The sequence below is a fragment of the Lipotes vexillifer genome, unplaced genomic scaffold, assembly GCF_000442215.2.
Source record: "Lipotes vexillifer unplaced genomic scaffold, Lipotes_vexillifer_v1.1 scaffold1506, whole genome shotgun sequence".
NCBI lineage: Eukaryota > Metazoa > Chordata > Mammalia > Artiodactyla > Lipotidae > Lipotes > Lipotes vexillifer.
Window position 1 is genome coordinate 395,960 of NW_006781238.1, and position 15,089 is coordinate 411,048.

Genomic DNA, 15,089 nt, shown 5'->3' on the forward strand with positions numbered 1-15,089 from the left:
TTTAAGTAAGGATTTACAGTTTGACTTGGATTTGTTTTAATGATGAATGAGATCTGCTGTCTCTTCTACTTGTTGAAAAAAGCCTACTTCAACCAGAAAGCCAAGATTTTTCCCCAAAGGTTTTAAATCTTTTGAATAGCATATGCGACTCCTGAGAGAGAACTCCAAAAGGTTATGGAATTCATTTGCCATTGAGGGAAAAAGAAAACAATAGTGAATATTAGGAGAAAATAAGAGTATAACTTATAAGAAAAGAATATTTGTTAAAAGACATCTAAGAAGTAAGCTGCTGGTCTTTCTCTTTAGTACATCCTTCACATTTACTGCAGGGTGTCTCTGATATTCAACATTGCCTTGACCACCTTCCTGGCGTCATCCACTGTGGGAAATGATCCTCCATATTTTTTTAATCACATGTTGGTTTACATTCTCTTTTCATGTTCTCTGACTTGGTTGGACGTGTCTCATGAGCTTCTTTACATTTATATGGTAACTAAAATTATGTCTTGGATCATCCCAATGAGCATTTTTACTAATTTTCCAAACATTAACTGCCTCATCTCACAACATTTACATTTGACCACTTTCTTCCTCCCATCATCCACTCTCTCTTCTCCTCTGTGATCTTTGGCAAATAGCTTTATCTTCAGGTTCCTCTCTGTGTAATTCCAGTATACCTTGTTTATAGGGAAAAAGTAAAGCAACAATTTTCTTTCATAATAATGAATCTCAGTTTGACATGTAATATTATTTATAAAAACAAGTAGTTTTTGTCTCTGTTTGCCTAAATTCCATTTACATGAAACCAAAAAGAGATGGTTGTATATCTTTAAATTTCACAGAGCTCCATTCATCAATTCAACAAATATTTGAGTTCTTACTATATGCTGAGTACTACTTCAGATATGGGGAATATAAGAGTGAACAAAACAGGAAACATTTCTGTACGCTCCTTGGAGTTTACATTCCAATGGGAGAGGCAGGTAATAAACAAACAAATGAGCAACATCTACTATATGTCAAGATTTCCAAGGATTTATTCAGCTAAGTGACACCATGGCAGTTTTGCTAATTAGGAGAAGCATAGGGTTACTGAAAGAAATCAGGCACTCGAGATCCTTAATAAGAAACAAAAATATCACTCAAAGCATGAGTACAATTCTTAAGACCACCACTGCTCACTGTCATCTAAAATCTTGTTGCTAGGACATGGTAAGCATAGAAAAGCTAAGGACACTTTACAATCTGGGGACATTTTTGGTAGAATGATATTCTGATATTCATGGATCTAAATTCAGTTCTAAATAGGAGAAACAGAAATTAACAAAGAGAAAGAAGCATATCTGTAAAGTTGGCCTTTGAAATTATTTAAAGCTTTATAATCTAATGCCTATAAGGAGGAGATATACAAATTATTACATTGAAAAATGTTGATATTTTATTGGTATTTAGGAATCTATTGTCATTCTATTCTAAGTGGTTATCAATACTTTTTGTTAAACTATAATAAAATTTGCATCTTAAATTTCTCAAAAACCAGGTGGCCAGTCTTTAGCCTCCAAAATATGACTTTTGTTCTGATACCATGGTTTCATTTTTGCAGGGTAGAGTACTCAGTGTTATTACATTTTTATCCTTTAACGCTTCTCTAAATAGAAATGGGGTCCCTTCATTTTATTTGGGAAATTGAATGCCAGTTGGGGAATTCAAAACCATGTTGGTTTCAAGCTTGAGTTCCTCTGCACAGTACCAAGTTCTTTTCCTTGGTCCCAAGGCATGTGTCTCAATGAGAAAATGTGGGGAAATGATGAATCGAGGATATCCTGAGACCATCTTGCCTATATACTTAACATTGTCCTGAAATTCTGTCTAGATGTGGCCCATGATTAATAGGGCCACACTTGGATGTAATCACATTTGGACACATCTATCCAAATTACATGTCCAAATGCAATTTGCACATCCGTGTTCAAATGTGATTTTTATAGCTATAGGCAAAAGTAAACCATTGTACGTAAGAAATAGGGGTAGATACATACCATGGTGCTGCTCATTTATTTTTATATGGGAAATATACCCTTCTGAATAAAAATTAACTTTTTCTCCTATATGAAGCAAGATACAAAGTTGGAACTCTGTTCATCACCATAAACTGATGAGAAATACAACAGGGTGTGTGGCACAATGTACCTAAATCATTCTCACATCACTGAGTCACAAATGGGACAGACAGCTGAAGGCATTGTTAGATTTGATAGCAGACTGTAATAAGGAAGCTTTGAATTATTGAATACTGATAACATTTCTTAAAGAACAGAGTAAATGAACATTTTATAATATGCAATCACAGGACCAGCCTGTCCGTACCCTGGTCTTAGTAGCCAAACACATCTTGCCTTGTAATTCTCTTAATTCAACACTTTCATCTGGTTTCCAAATATAATTTTTAAAACGTATGCAGAGGGGAGACCTTCAAGATGGCCGAGGAGTAAGATGTGGAGATCCCCACAAATACATCAGAAATACATCTACATATGGAACAACTCCTACAGAACACCTACTGAATGCTGGCAGAAGACCTCAGACTTCCCAAAAGGCAAGAAACTCCCCCACATACCTGGGTAGGGCAAAAGTAAAAAGAATAAACAGAGACAAAAGAATAGGGACGGGACCTGCTCCAGTGGGAGGGAGCTGTGAAGGAGGAAAGGTTTCCACACACTAGGAAGCCCCTTCGCAGGTGGAGACTGCGGATGGCGGAGGGGGGAAGCTTTGGAGTCATGAAGTAGAGCACAGCAACAGGGGTGCGGAGGGCAAAGCAGAGAGATTGCCGCACAGAGGATCGGTGCCGACAAGCACTCACCAGCACGAGAAGTTTGTCTGTTCACCCGCCGGGGTGGGCAGGGGCTGGGAGCTGAGGCTCGGGCTTTGGTCGGATTCCAGGGAGAGGACTGGGGTTCGCTGCTTGAACACAGCCTGAAGGGGGCTACTGCACCACAGCTAGCCAGGAGGGAGTCCAGGAAAAAGTCTGGACCTGCCTAAGAGGCAAGAGAACACTGCTTCGGGGTGCGCAAGGAGAGGGGATTCAGAGCACCGCTTAAACGAAGTCCAGAGATGGGCACGAGCTGTGGCTATCAGCGCGGACCCCAGAGACGGGCATGAGATGCTAGGGCTGCTGCTGCAGCCAACAAGAAGCCTGTGTGTGAGCACAGGTCACTATCCACACCCCGCTTCTGGGGAGCCTGTGCAGCCTGCCACTGCCAGGGTCCCAGGATCCAGGGACAACTTCCCCGGGAGAATGCACGGTGCGCCTCAGGCTGGTGCAACATCACGCCAGCCTCTGCAGCTGCAGGCTCGCCCCACATTCCGTACCCCTCCCACCCCCCGGCCTGAGTGAGCCGGAGTCCCCTAATCAGCTGCTCCTTTAACCCCGTCCTGACTGGGCAGGAACAGGTGCCCTTCAGGTGACCTACACACAGAGGTGTGGCCAAATCCAAAGCTGAAATCTGGGAGCTGTGTGAACAAAGAAGAGAAAGGGAAATCTCTCCCAGCAGCCTCAGGAGCAGTGGATTAAATCTCCACAATCAACTTGATGTACCCTGCATCTTTGGAATACCTGAATAGACAATGAATCATCCCAAAATTGAGACCGCGGACTTTGGGAGCAACTGTATACTTGGGGTTTGCTTTCTGCATCTAATTTTTTCTGGTTTTATGTTTATCTTAGTTTAGTATTTAGAGTTTATTATCATTGGTAGATTTGTTTATTAATTTGGTTGCTCTCTTCCTTTTTATTTATATATGTAGATATACCTAGTTTTTTCCTTTTTCTCTTCTTGTGAGTGTGTATATGTATGCTTCTTTGTATGATTTTGTCTGTATAGCATTGCTTTTACCATTTGTCCTAGGGTTCTGTCTGTCCGTTTTTTTCTATTTTTAGTATAGCTTTTAGCACTTGTTATCACTGGTGAATTTGTTTTTTGGTTCGGTTGCTCTCTTCTTTCTTTTTATTATTTTTAATTATTTTCAATAACTTTTTATTCTAATAACTTCTTTTTTTCTTTCTTTTTTTCTCTCTTTTCTTCCGAGCCATGGGTCTTGGTGCTCCGGCCAGGTGTCAGGCCTGTGCCTCTGAGGTGGGAGAGCTGAGTTCAGGACATTGGTCCACCAGAGACCTCCCAGCTCCATGTAATATCAAATGGCGAAAGCTCTCCCAGAAATCTCCATTTCAAAGCTAAGACCCAGCTCCACTCAGCAACCAGCAAGCTCCAATGCTGCACACCCTATGCCAAACAACTAGCAAGAGAGGAACACAGCCCCACCCATTAGCAGAGAGGCTACCTAAAATCTTAAGGTCACAGACACCCCAAAAACACACAACCAAACATGGTCCTGCCCAGCAGAAAGACAAGATCCAGTTTCATCCACCAGAACACAGGCACCAGTGCCCTCCACCAAGAAGCCTACACAACACACTGAACCAACCTTACCCACTGGGGGCAGGCACCAAACAATGGGAACTACGAACCTGCAGCCTGTGAAAAGGAGACCCCAAACACAGTAAGTGAAGCAAGACTTACAGAAACACACAGCAGATGAAGGAACAAAGTAAAAACCCACCAGACGAAACAAATTAAGAGGAAATAGGCATTCTACCTGAAAAAGAATTCACAGTAATGATAGTAAAGGTGATCCAAAATCTTGGAAATAGAATGGAGAAAATAAAAGAAACGATTAACAAGGACCTAGAAGAACTAAAGAGCAAACAGAGTAAATGAAATTAAAAATTCTCTAGAAGGGATCAATAGCAGAATAACTGAGGCAGATAAACAGATAAGTGACCTAGAATATAAAATAGTAGAAATAACTACCACAGAGCAGAATAAAGAAAAAGAATGAAAAGAATTGAGGACAGTCTTAGAGACCTCTAGGACGGCATTAAAATCACCAACATTCGAATTATAGGGGTACAGAAGAAGAAGAGAAAAAGAAAGGGACTGAGAAACTATTTGAACAGATTATAGTTGAAAATTTCCCTAATATGGGAAAGGAAATAGTCAGTCAAGTCCAAGAAGCGTAGAGAGTCCCATACAGGATAAATCCAAGGAGAAACATGCCAAGACACATATTAATCAAACTATCAAAAATTAAATACAAAGAAAAAATATTAAAAGCAGCAAGGGAAAAACAACAAATAGCATACAAGGGAATTCCCATAAGGTTAACAGCTGATCTTTCAGCAGAAACTCTGCAAGCCAGAAGGGAGTGGCAGGACATATTTAAAGTGATGAAAGGGAAAAACCTACAACCAAAATTATTCTACCCACCAAGGATCTCATTCAGATTAGACGGAGAAATTAAAACCTTTACAAACAAGCAAAAGCTAAGAGAATTAAACACCACCAAACCAGCTTTACAACAAATGCTAAAGGAACTTCTCTAGGCAGAAAACACACGAGAAGGAAAAGACCTACAATAACAAACCCAACACAATTAAGAAAATGGTAATAGGAACATACATATCAATAACTACCTTAAATGTAAATGGATTCAATGCTCCAACCAAAGGACATAGACCGGCTGAATGGATACAAAAACAAGACCCGTATATATGCTGTCTATAAGAGACCTACTTCAGACCTAGGGACACATACAGACTGAAATTGAGGGGATGGAAAAAGATATTCCATGCAAATGGAAACCAAAAGAAAGCTGCAGTAGCTATTCTCATATCAGAAAAAATAGACTTTAATATAAAGACTATTACAAAAGACAGAGAAGGACACTACATAATGATCAAGGGATCAATCCAAGAGGAAGATATAACAATTGTAGATATTTATGCACCCAACATAACAGTACCTCAGTACATAAGGAAAATGCTAACAGCCATAAAAGGGGAAATCAACAGCAACACTATGATAGTAGGAGACTTTAACACCCCACTTTGAACAATGGACACATCATCCATAATGAAAATAAATATGGAAACACAGTTTTAAATGATACATTAAACAAGATGGACTTAATTGATATTTATAGGACATCCCATCCAAAAACAACAGAATACACTTTCTTCTCAAGTGCTCATGGAACATTCTGCAGGATAGATCATAACTTGGGTCACAAATCAAGCCTTGGTAAATTTAAGAAAATTGAAATCATACCAAGTATCTATTCTGACCACAATGCTATAGGACTAGATATCAATTACGGGAAAAATCTGTAAAAAATACAAACACATGGAGGCTAAACAATACACTACTAAATAACCAAGAGATCACTGAAGAAATCAAAGAGGAAATCAAAAAATACCTAGAAACAAATGACAATGGAGACACAACGATGCAAAATCTATGGGATGCAGCAAAAGCAGTTCTAAGAGGGAAGCTTATAGCAATACAATCCTACCTCAAGAAACAAGAAACATCTCAAATAAACAACCTAACCTTACACCTAAAGCAATTAGAGAAAGAAGAACAACAACAAAAAAAACCCCAAAGTTAGCATAAGGAAAGAAATAATAAAGATCAGATTAGAAATACATGATAAAGCAATGAAAGAAACGATAGCAAAGATCAATAAATTAAAAGCTGGTTCTTTCAGAAGATAAACAAAATTGATAAACCATTAGCCAGACTCATCAAGAAAAAAGGGAGAAAACCCAAAACAATAGAATTAGAAATGAAAAAGGAGAAGTAACAACTGACACTGAAGAAATACAAAGGATCATGAGAGATTACTACAAGCAACTACATGCCAATAAAATGGACAACCTGGAAGAAATGGAGAAATTCTTAGAATACCACAACCTTCTGAGACTGAGCCAGGAAGACACAGAAAATACAAACAGACCAATCACAAGCACTGAAATTGAGATGGTGATTAAAAATCTTCCAACAAACAAAAGCCCAGGACCAGATGGCTTCAGAAGTGAATTCTATCAAACATTTAGAGAAGAGCTAACACCTATCCTTCTCAAAATCTTCCAAAATATAGCAGAGAGAGGAACACTCCCAAACTCATTCGACGAGGCCACCATCATCCTGATACCAAACCCAGGCAAACATGTCACAAAGAAAGAAAACTACAGGCCAATATCACTGATGAACATACATGCAATTATCCTCAACAAAATACTAACAAACAGACTCCAGCAGCACATTAAATGGATGATACAGGGCTTCCCTGGTGGCGCAGTGGTTGAGAGTCTGCCTGCTAATGCAGTGGAGCAACTGGGCCCGTGAGCCACAACTACTGAGCCTGCGCATCTGGAGCCTGTGCTCCGCAACAGGAGAGGCCCCGATAGTGAGAGGCCCACACACCGCGATGAAGAGTAGCCCCCCACTTGCCACAACTAGAGAAAGCCCTCACACAGAAACAAAGACCCAACACAGCCCTAAATAAATTAATTAATTTAAAAAAAATGGATGATACACCATGATCAAGTGGGGTTTATCCCAGGTATACACGGGTTCTTCAATATAGGCAAATCAATCAATGTGATACACCATATTAACAAACTGAAGGAAAAAAGCCATATGATCACCTTAATAGATGTAGAAGAATCTTTTGGCAAAGTTCAACACCCATTTATGATAAAAACCCTCCAGAAGTAGGCATAGCGAGAACTTACCTCAACATAATAAAGGCCATATATGACAAACCCACAGCCAACATTGTTCTCAATGGTGAAAAACTGAAACCATTTCCTCTAAGATCAGGAGCAAGACAAGGTTGTCCACTCTCACCACTATTATTCAACATAGTTTTGGAAGTTTTAGTCACAGCAATCAGAGAAGAAAAAGAAATAAAAGGAATCCAAATCGGAAAAGAAGAAGTAAAGCTTTTTTTACTGCAAACAGTAAAGTCACTGTTTGCAGATGACATGATACTATGCATAGAGAATGCTAAAGAGGCTACCAGAAAACTACTAGAGCTAATCAATGAATTTGGTAAAGTTGCAGGATACAAAATTAATGCACAGAAATCTCTTGCATTTCTATACACTAATGATGGAAAATCTGGAAGAGAGATTAAAGAAACGCTCCCATTTACCATTGCAACAAAAAGAATCAAATACCTAGGTATAAACCTACCTAAGGAGACAAAAGACCTGTATGCAGAAAACTATAATACACTGATGAAAGAAATTAAAGATAATACAAACAGATGGAGAGATATACCATGTTCTTGGATTGGAAGAATCAACATTGTGAAAATGACTATACTATCCAAAGCAGTCTGCAGATTCAATGCAATCCCTATCACACTAGCACTGGCATTTTTCACAGAACTAGAACAAAAAATTTCACAATTTCTATGGAAACACAAGAGACCCCGAATAGCCAAAGCAATCTTGAGAAAGAAAAATGGATCTGGAGGAAAAAGGCTCCCAGACTTCAGACTACAGTATAAATGCTAAACCAAGTATTTAGCATTTATGGTAACCAAGACAGTATGGTACTGGCACAAAAACAGAAATATAGATCAATGGAACAGGATAGAAAGCCCAGAGATAAAACCATGCACATACTGTCCGCTTATTTTTGATAAAGGAGGCCAGAATATACAATGGGGAAAAGACAGCCTCTTCAATAACCAGTGGTGGGAAAACTGGACAGGTACATGTAAAAGAATGACATTAGAACACTCCCTAACACCATACAGAAGAGTAAACTCAAAACGGATTAAAGACCTAAATATAAGACCAGACACTCTAAAACTCTTAAAGGAAAACATAGGCAGAACACTCTATGACATAAATTACAGCAAGATCCTTTTTGACCCACCTCCTAGAGAATTGGAAATAAAAACAAAAATAAACAAATGGGACCTAATGAAACTTAAAAGCTTTTGCGTAGTAAAGGAAACCATAAACAAGACAAAAAGACAACCCTCAGAATGAGAGAAAATATTTGCAAATGAAGCAACTGACAAAAGATTAATCTCCAAAATTTACAAGAAGCTCATGCAGCTCAATATTAAAAAAAAAAAAAAGAAACAACCCAATCCAAAAGTGGGCAGAATACCTAAACAGACTTTTCTCCAAAGAGGATATACAGTTTGCCAACAAACACATGAAAGAATGCTCAACATCACTAATCATTAGAGAAATGCAAATCAAAACTTCAATGAGGTGTCACCTCACACCAGTCAGAATCGCCATCATCAAAAAGTCTACATGCAATAAATGTTGGAGAGGGTGTGGAGAAATGGGAACCCTCTTGCACTGTTGATGGGTATGTAAACTGATACAGCCACTATGGAGAACAGTATGGAGGTTCCTTAAAGAACTAAAAATAGAACTACCATATGACCCATCATTCCCACTACTGGGCATATACTCTGAGAAAACCATAATTCAGAAAGAGTCATGTACCACCATTTTTTTTTGCAGCTCTATTTTCAGTAGTCAGGACATGGAAGCAATCTAAGTGTCCATCAACAACTGAATGGGTAAAGAAGATGTGGCACATATGTACAATGGAATATTACTCAACCATAAAAAGAAACGAAATTGATTTGTTTGTAGTGAGGTGGATGGACCTAGAGTCTATCATGCTGAGTGAAATAAGTCAGAAAGAGAAAAACGAATACTGTATGCTAACACATATATATGGAATTTAAGAGAAAAAAAATGTCATGAAGAACCTAAGGGTAAGACAGGAATAAAGACGCAGACGTAGAGAATGGACTTGAGGACACGGAGTGGGGGAAGGGTAAGCTGGAACCAAATGAGAGAGTGGCATGGACATATATACACTACCAAATGTAAAATAGATATCCAGTGGGAAGCAGCCACATAGCACAGGGAGATCAGCTCAGTACTTTGTGACCACCTAGAGGTGTGGGATAGGGAGGGTGGGAAGGAGATGCAAGAAGGAGATATGGAGATATATGTATATGTATAGCTGATTCACTTTGTTATGAAGCAGAAACTAACACACTGTTATAAAGCAATTATACTCCAGTAAAAGTGTTAAAAAAAAAAACGTATGCAGAAGGAGAAGAAGCCATGGCTCTCATAACATGTACCTACAATCTGTGCATGAAACTACTATACATACATATATTTCATGCCAAGAGAATCTCAGTAGTTGCTAGTGATCTCCCGTTCATCAAATCTGCCTACTCAACAGTCTGATTGGAAACCAACTATCCCGAGGCAGTTGCTTAGTGGAGAAAAATTTACAGTTGGTCTTCTTGTTCAAATTAGGGTCAGATAAAATATGAGAACCTTCTGTGGTGGCAGGGAGGGATGGTTTAAAGCCCCTCATGGAACTGACTTTGGGTGAGAGATGAGCAGGTGATGAGCGTCATCAGTGATTCTCTATTAGAACAGGTACAGCAGGTACAAATAATTCCAGTACTGAGTCAAAAACAAAAAGTGTTGTCACTTTTCATGGTTAGAGGCTGTGTGTTCCAGCAGAAAGTATGTATTCTTTGGCCCAGGCTCTGCCACATGACAGCTACATTATTTTGTGACTATTCAACCTTTGTGAGGCAAATTCTTCTCATCCATAAAATGGGTTAATAATAGCAACATTTGGGGATGATTTTGTATGTAATGTAACTCTGTAGCTTAGGATGATGCTAGAACCCTGCCAGTGCTCGATACTTTATACCGCAAGCATCCGCAGGTTTCCTTTAGCCTCTCATGTTGCTGGTTTACCAGCTCCCGCCTACACAGTAGCAGTGCCAGCCCCACCACACTGCAAGTCCCCCCACAGTTATTTGTGTGTCACCACAGTGTGACCCACAATTTGCTCCTGTTCGTCTATCCTTCTTTGAAGCCACCTCATGCATCTCTTTGAGAGAGGTGCCCTTCTCTATGGTCCTGCTCCTGGTGCCCTCTGGGAGGACTCAGCTCCGACCCAAGTCCCATCAGAGACCTCAGGAGGCCAGTGCTGTGCCATGGATGAGGGAAGAAAGGAGAAGATGGCTGTTTTCCTTTTTCATCTGGACCTTGAAGCAGCCCTGGATGCGATCCTCCTGAAAACAGACCTATCTGCTTCCTCTGCTTCACTCTCAGGATAACCCTGACCTTGGAATCATGCTCAGAAATCAACCTTGCTTGCTGGCCTGTCTCTGTCTCTTCCATCTGTCTCCAGCAGTGTGCTAATTGCTGTCCAGGCATTGTCTCATCCTCGCAAGAAGCCTGTAAGATTGACAGATGAAGATGGGGACTCAGAATATCATCCTCTCTCCTCTTCTATCTCCTATAAATAAATACTTGGGGTATCACCACCCTCAGATGCCCCCATTAAGATGAGTCTAAAACATATTGCAAGTGGTAGCAATGGTTATTATTTTTTTGAAGACTTTTTTGATGTGAACCATTTTTAAAGTCTTTATTGAATTTGTTACAATATTGCTTCTGTTTTGTTTTGGTTTTTTGGCGGCGAGGCATGTGCGTATCTTAGCTCCCTGACCAGGGATTGAACTCAAACCCCCTGCACTGGAAGGTGAAGTCTTAACCACTGGCCCACCAGGGAAGTCCCAGCAATGATTATTATTATCATTCCATTCTAAGTCAAGGTCAAAGTTTATGCTGATTCAACGAGTCTACAGAAATATGTAGAGTAGGAACTGAACTACAGAAATCAGAGTACCAGGGAGAGAATGGGGATAGGGAGTTAGAAGACTAAGGAAGACAGTTTTGAAAACCAAAATCTGGTCATTATAAAAAATAATGTATAAGGGGGGAATCTAAGAGAATTTACATATCATCTCTTTTATTAGTTCTCTTTGTTTTTAATTTATTCAATGGCATAAGGTACTTCTCTCACACTTTCCCCCAAAATCCCTGCCTTGATCCCTTCTTTAAAAACATGAAAGGACAAGGAATGCCATCGTCTAGATGAAGAGCAAGACTTTCTCTTCCCCTTCCCCTACTTTCCATTTCCTTAATTCATCTTTCTATCTCCAAGTACAGGTGGGAAATAATTGAGGAACAATTTTGGGGGGAATGAAATTTTGATCCCAGTCTACAAGAAATCTCTAGAGATTACTTTCAAACTAAAATCGATTTCATACCCAGTAGAAAGCTTTCATTTCATGAAATGAAAGGCTAAATGATAACAGTCTAAGAACATCTTTCCAAAAAAAGGCACCCTAAGTACACGTGCCCAATTACTATCAAGAAGTATTCTCTTCTTTTATTTTTTTAACTTTTTTTAAAAAATTGAAATGCAGTTGATTTACAATGTTGTGTCAGTTTCAGGTGTACAGAAAAGTGATTCAGATATATATATAGAAAGAGATACAGATATAGGTATTCTTTTTCGGGTTCTTTTCCATCATAGGTTATTACAAGGTAATGAATATAGTTCCCTGTGCTATACAGTAGGTCATTATTGTGTATCTATTTTATATAGATAATAGTGTGTATCTGTTAATCCTAAACTCCTACTTACACCAAGAAATAAGAGAGAGAATTTCTCTGTTGATCATGCTCTGTGTTTTTTATCCAGGGCTAGTGAAATATTCTCTGGTTACCATTGCCAAGCATAATTTTTTTATGGCAGATGTCAGTTATATTTTAGTAAAAGACTAAATTCATTTTCAATTCTCTTGCAAGAGTCTTTCAAGTAACATAGAAAGAACAAGATACTATCAGTGGGGGAAAAAAATAAAATCAAATGCACTTTAATAAAATGCAATTGTTCACAAGTATTATTACTGATCCATTTCCTACTAATATTTTATATCAAAATGTTCCAAATTCATTCAGCTCCAATGCTTTGGGTTTTCTGAATTTCCAAAATTACATGTCTATTTGCTGCTGAGATCTGAAAAACCAGGAGAGGTGAGACCAACAAGAAATTTGCATACACACCAATAGAAAGGGATGATATTGCATCATTTTCTTCTTATATATTTATTTCTTAGTAGTGGTTTAAAGTGATCCATAGATCAAGAAATTAATAGACATTGAAAACTTTCCTGGTTACCACCACTCACATACTCGCCTTTCCTTTAAGGTCTATTCTGCCTTAATCAGAATTTTTACCAAAGAGGGGAGTGGAATGGACATGGAAACTCCTAAAATGTTCAGGCACACTATTATCAGCATACCTCTATTAGCTGCATATATAGAAATCTTGGAAAAATTAAGCTTTTTATATTGAGATAGCAGATTGAAATCTTAAATTAATATTTTATTTTTTCATATCCAAGTTTTTAAAAAAATATTCTTTAAGTATAAGACTGTTAATTAGTGATCATTTCATTACTAGAAATAAAATTATGGATTCAGCTTAAAGGTTTCTTCATTATTTAGTGTATTTCTTCTTCACATGCTAGTTATGAACTTTAATTTTGTACCTCTATCCAAAAACCAAGAGCAGATGAGACACCTAAAAATATCTTCATTTGCATCTGTTTTCCTTCCTTATGAGAAGGAGAGTCATCCCACCTGATTTTGCCTTGAAAACAAGGAAATAACTAATGACAATTTGGGAATTAATTCACTGTTCATCTCGCAAGCTAGTATGTCAGGCCCTCCATCATTTGGTTCAAATTGATGCTAAATTGCAAGAGGGAAGGATAGGAGTCTTTGGCATTTTTCCATTCCATATAGTTGCTAGCAGAGATGATTAATAAAGCTCCTTTGATGTGAATTAAGGAACTCGGTTAAGTGAATTAGATCCTATTTACTTTGTCTTCTTACACAAATATGCTGTTATAAGGCTCTTATTTTTTTAAAGTAGTGGAACAAAATATAACTAAATTACCCCATATTTTTAAAATATGGATCACTTCCTTCCTATAAAAATTTAAGACCAGGTCTCCAGAAAGAAAGACAGAAACATGTATTGATGCACATCAAATCTGCATTGGTTTCTTATTATCACATTAAAGAGACAATCTAAGGATATAAGTTATGACTTAATTTTGATTTTGTTTGCATACTGCTACCTAATGTACATAAGACAACCACCACAGAACAAAATGGATACACCCAACAGCTAGCTGCCTTTAAATGATTTTAAAATAGGTGCTTGTAAAAAGTTAATTTTTGGTGTTTATCTGCTTAGGAATGAAACAAATCACAGATATGTTTTCATGTTGATTTTCTCTGGCAGGACTGGGAATTCCCACATTTCATGGGAGACGTCGATGTAAATCTTCCCGGTTTGCACACGCCTCACATGCAGTTCAAGATTCCTTTCTTCCAGAAGATCTTCAAGGAGGAATATCGTATTCACATAACAGGTATAATTTTGAACACAATCTGATTGTCTCCTAGTTAGAGTCATGCTAGCTGCTATAAAAGGCAAAGCAAATGGTAACATTTTAGAGGCATACAGGAATATAGTTTTGTTTTACTCACGTAACAGTGCAAGGCGGTTCCAGATCAGCAAGGGGCTGTGGACCATCATTCTGGGACTTAGATTCCTGGTAACTTTAACAATTTCAACATCCAGTGGGCAAATGGGAATAATGAGAATGGGGAAAATGACTAAGAGGGTTTGCCTGTTTCTTAACCCCCTGGCCTGGAAATAAAACATGTCACCTCCACGCACATTCCATGGGGAATAACTAGTGAGATAGCCCCACGAAGAGTTGAGGAGAGCAGAGAGATATGGTCCCCCATTGGGCAGCCACTTGTGAGGTCAGGTCTCATGTTCTAGCCTAGGAGTATCAGAGATGAGTCATATCTTTGTTATGGATTGTTTGCTATCTCTGCCACACTCCATAGACCAGTACACCTCGGTTTTGTTTGTTAGGTGGGTTTCTTTATCACAACATACAGCTCAGTATATTTTTTCATCGTGAATACTCTTTATGCTTTGTTCTTCATTTGCTTCTGAGATCAAAACAGTGGTACCCTAGAGCTCCAATCAGACCATATGCCTTTAGGGAGTTGGGCTGCTTCTCATTTGATTGAGTAAAACTTATTGCTGTGGCAGGGCTCCTGTTTGTCTCAGGCGATTCTCTTGTGGATCCTCAGATTATTCCATTTTCAGATGTGTCCTGCTCTTGAAATAGCTCGAGTATGATTTATTATAATTTTCTTTCATGACAACTCAGTCATTCTCATCTAAACAAGGCTTCCCAGAGCTTTGTTTTATACCTCTTTTTCT

At 38.6% G+C, this 15,089-nt stretch overlaps 1 protein-coding gene across 1 annotated transcript in view; it reads left to right on the plus strand.

The window, feature by feature from the left end:
- LOC103091474 (transmembrane protein 117) overlaps positions 1-15,089 on the plus strand; it is a 259,945-nt gene that overhangs the window by 232,595 nt on the left and 12,261 nt on the right. Inside the window, exon 4 of the mRNA XM_007454519.1 lies at positions 14,088-14,217. Within this exon, the coding sequence (XP_007454581.1) occupies positions 14,088-14,217 (130 nt within the window). The remainder of the gene's footprint in view (positions 1-14,087; positions 14,218-15,089) is intronic.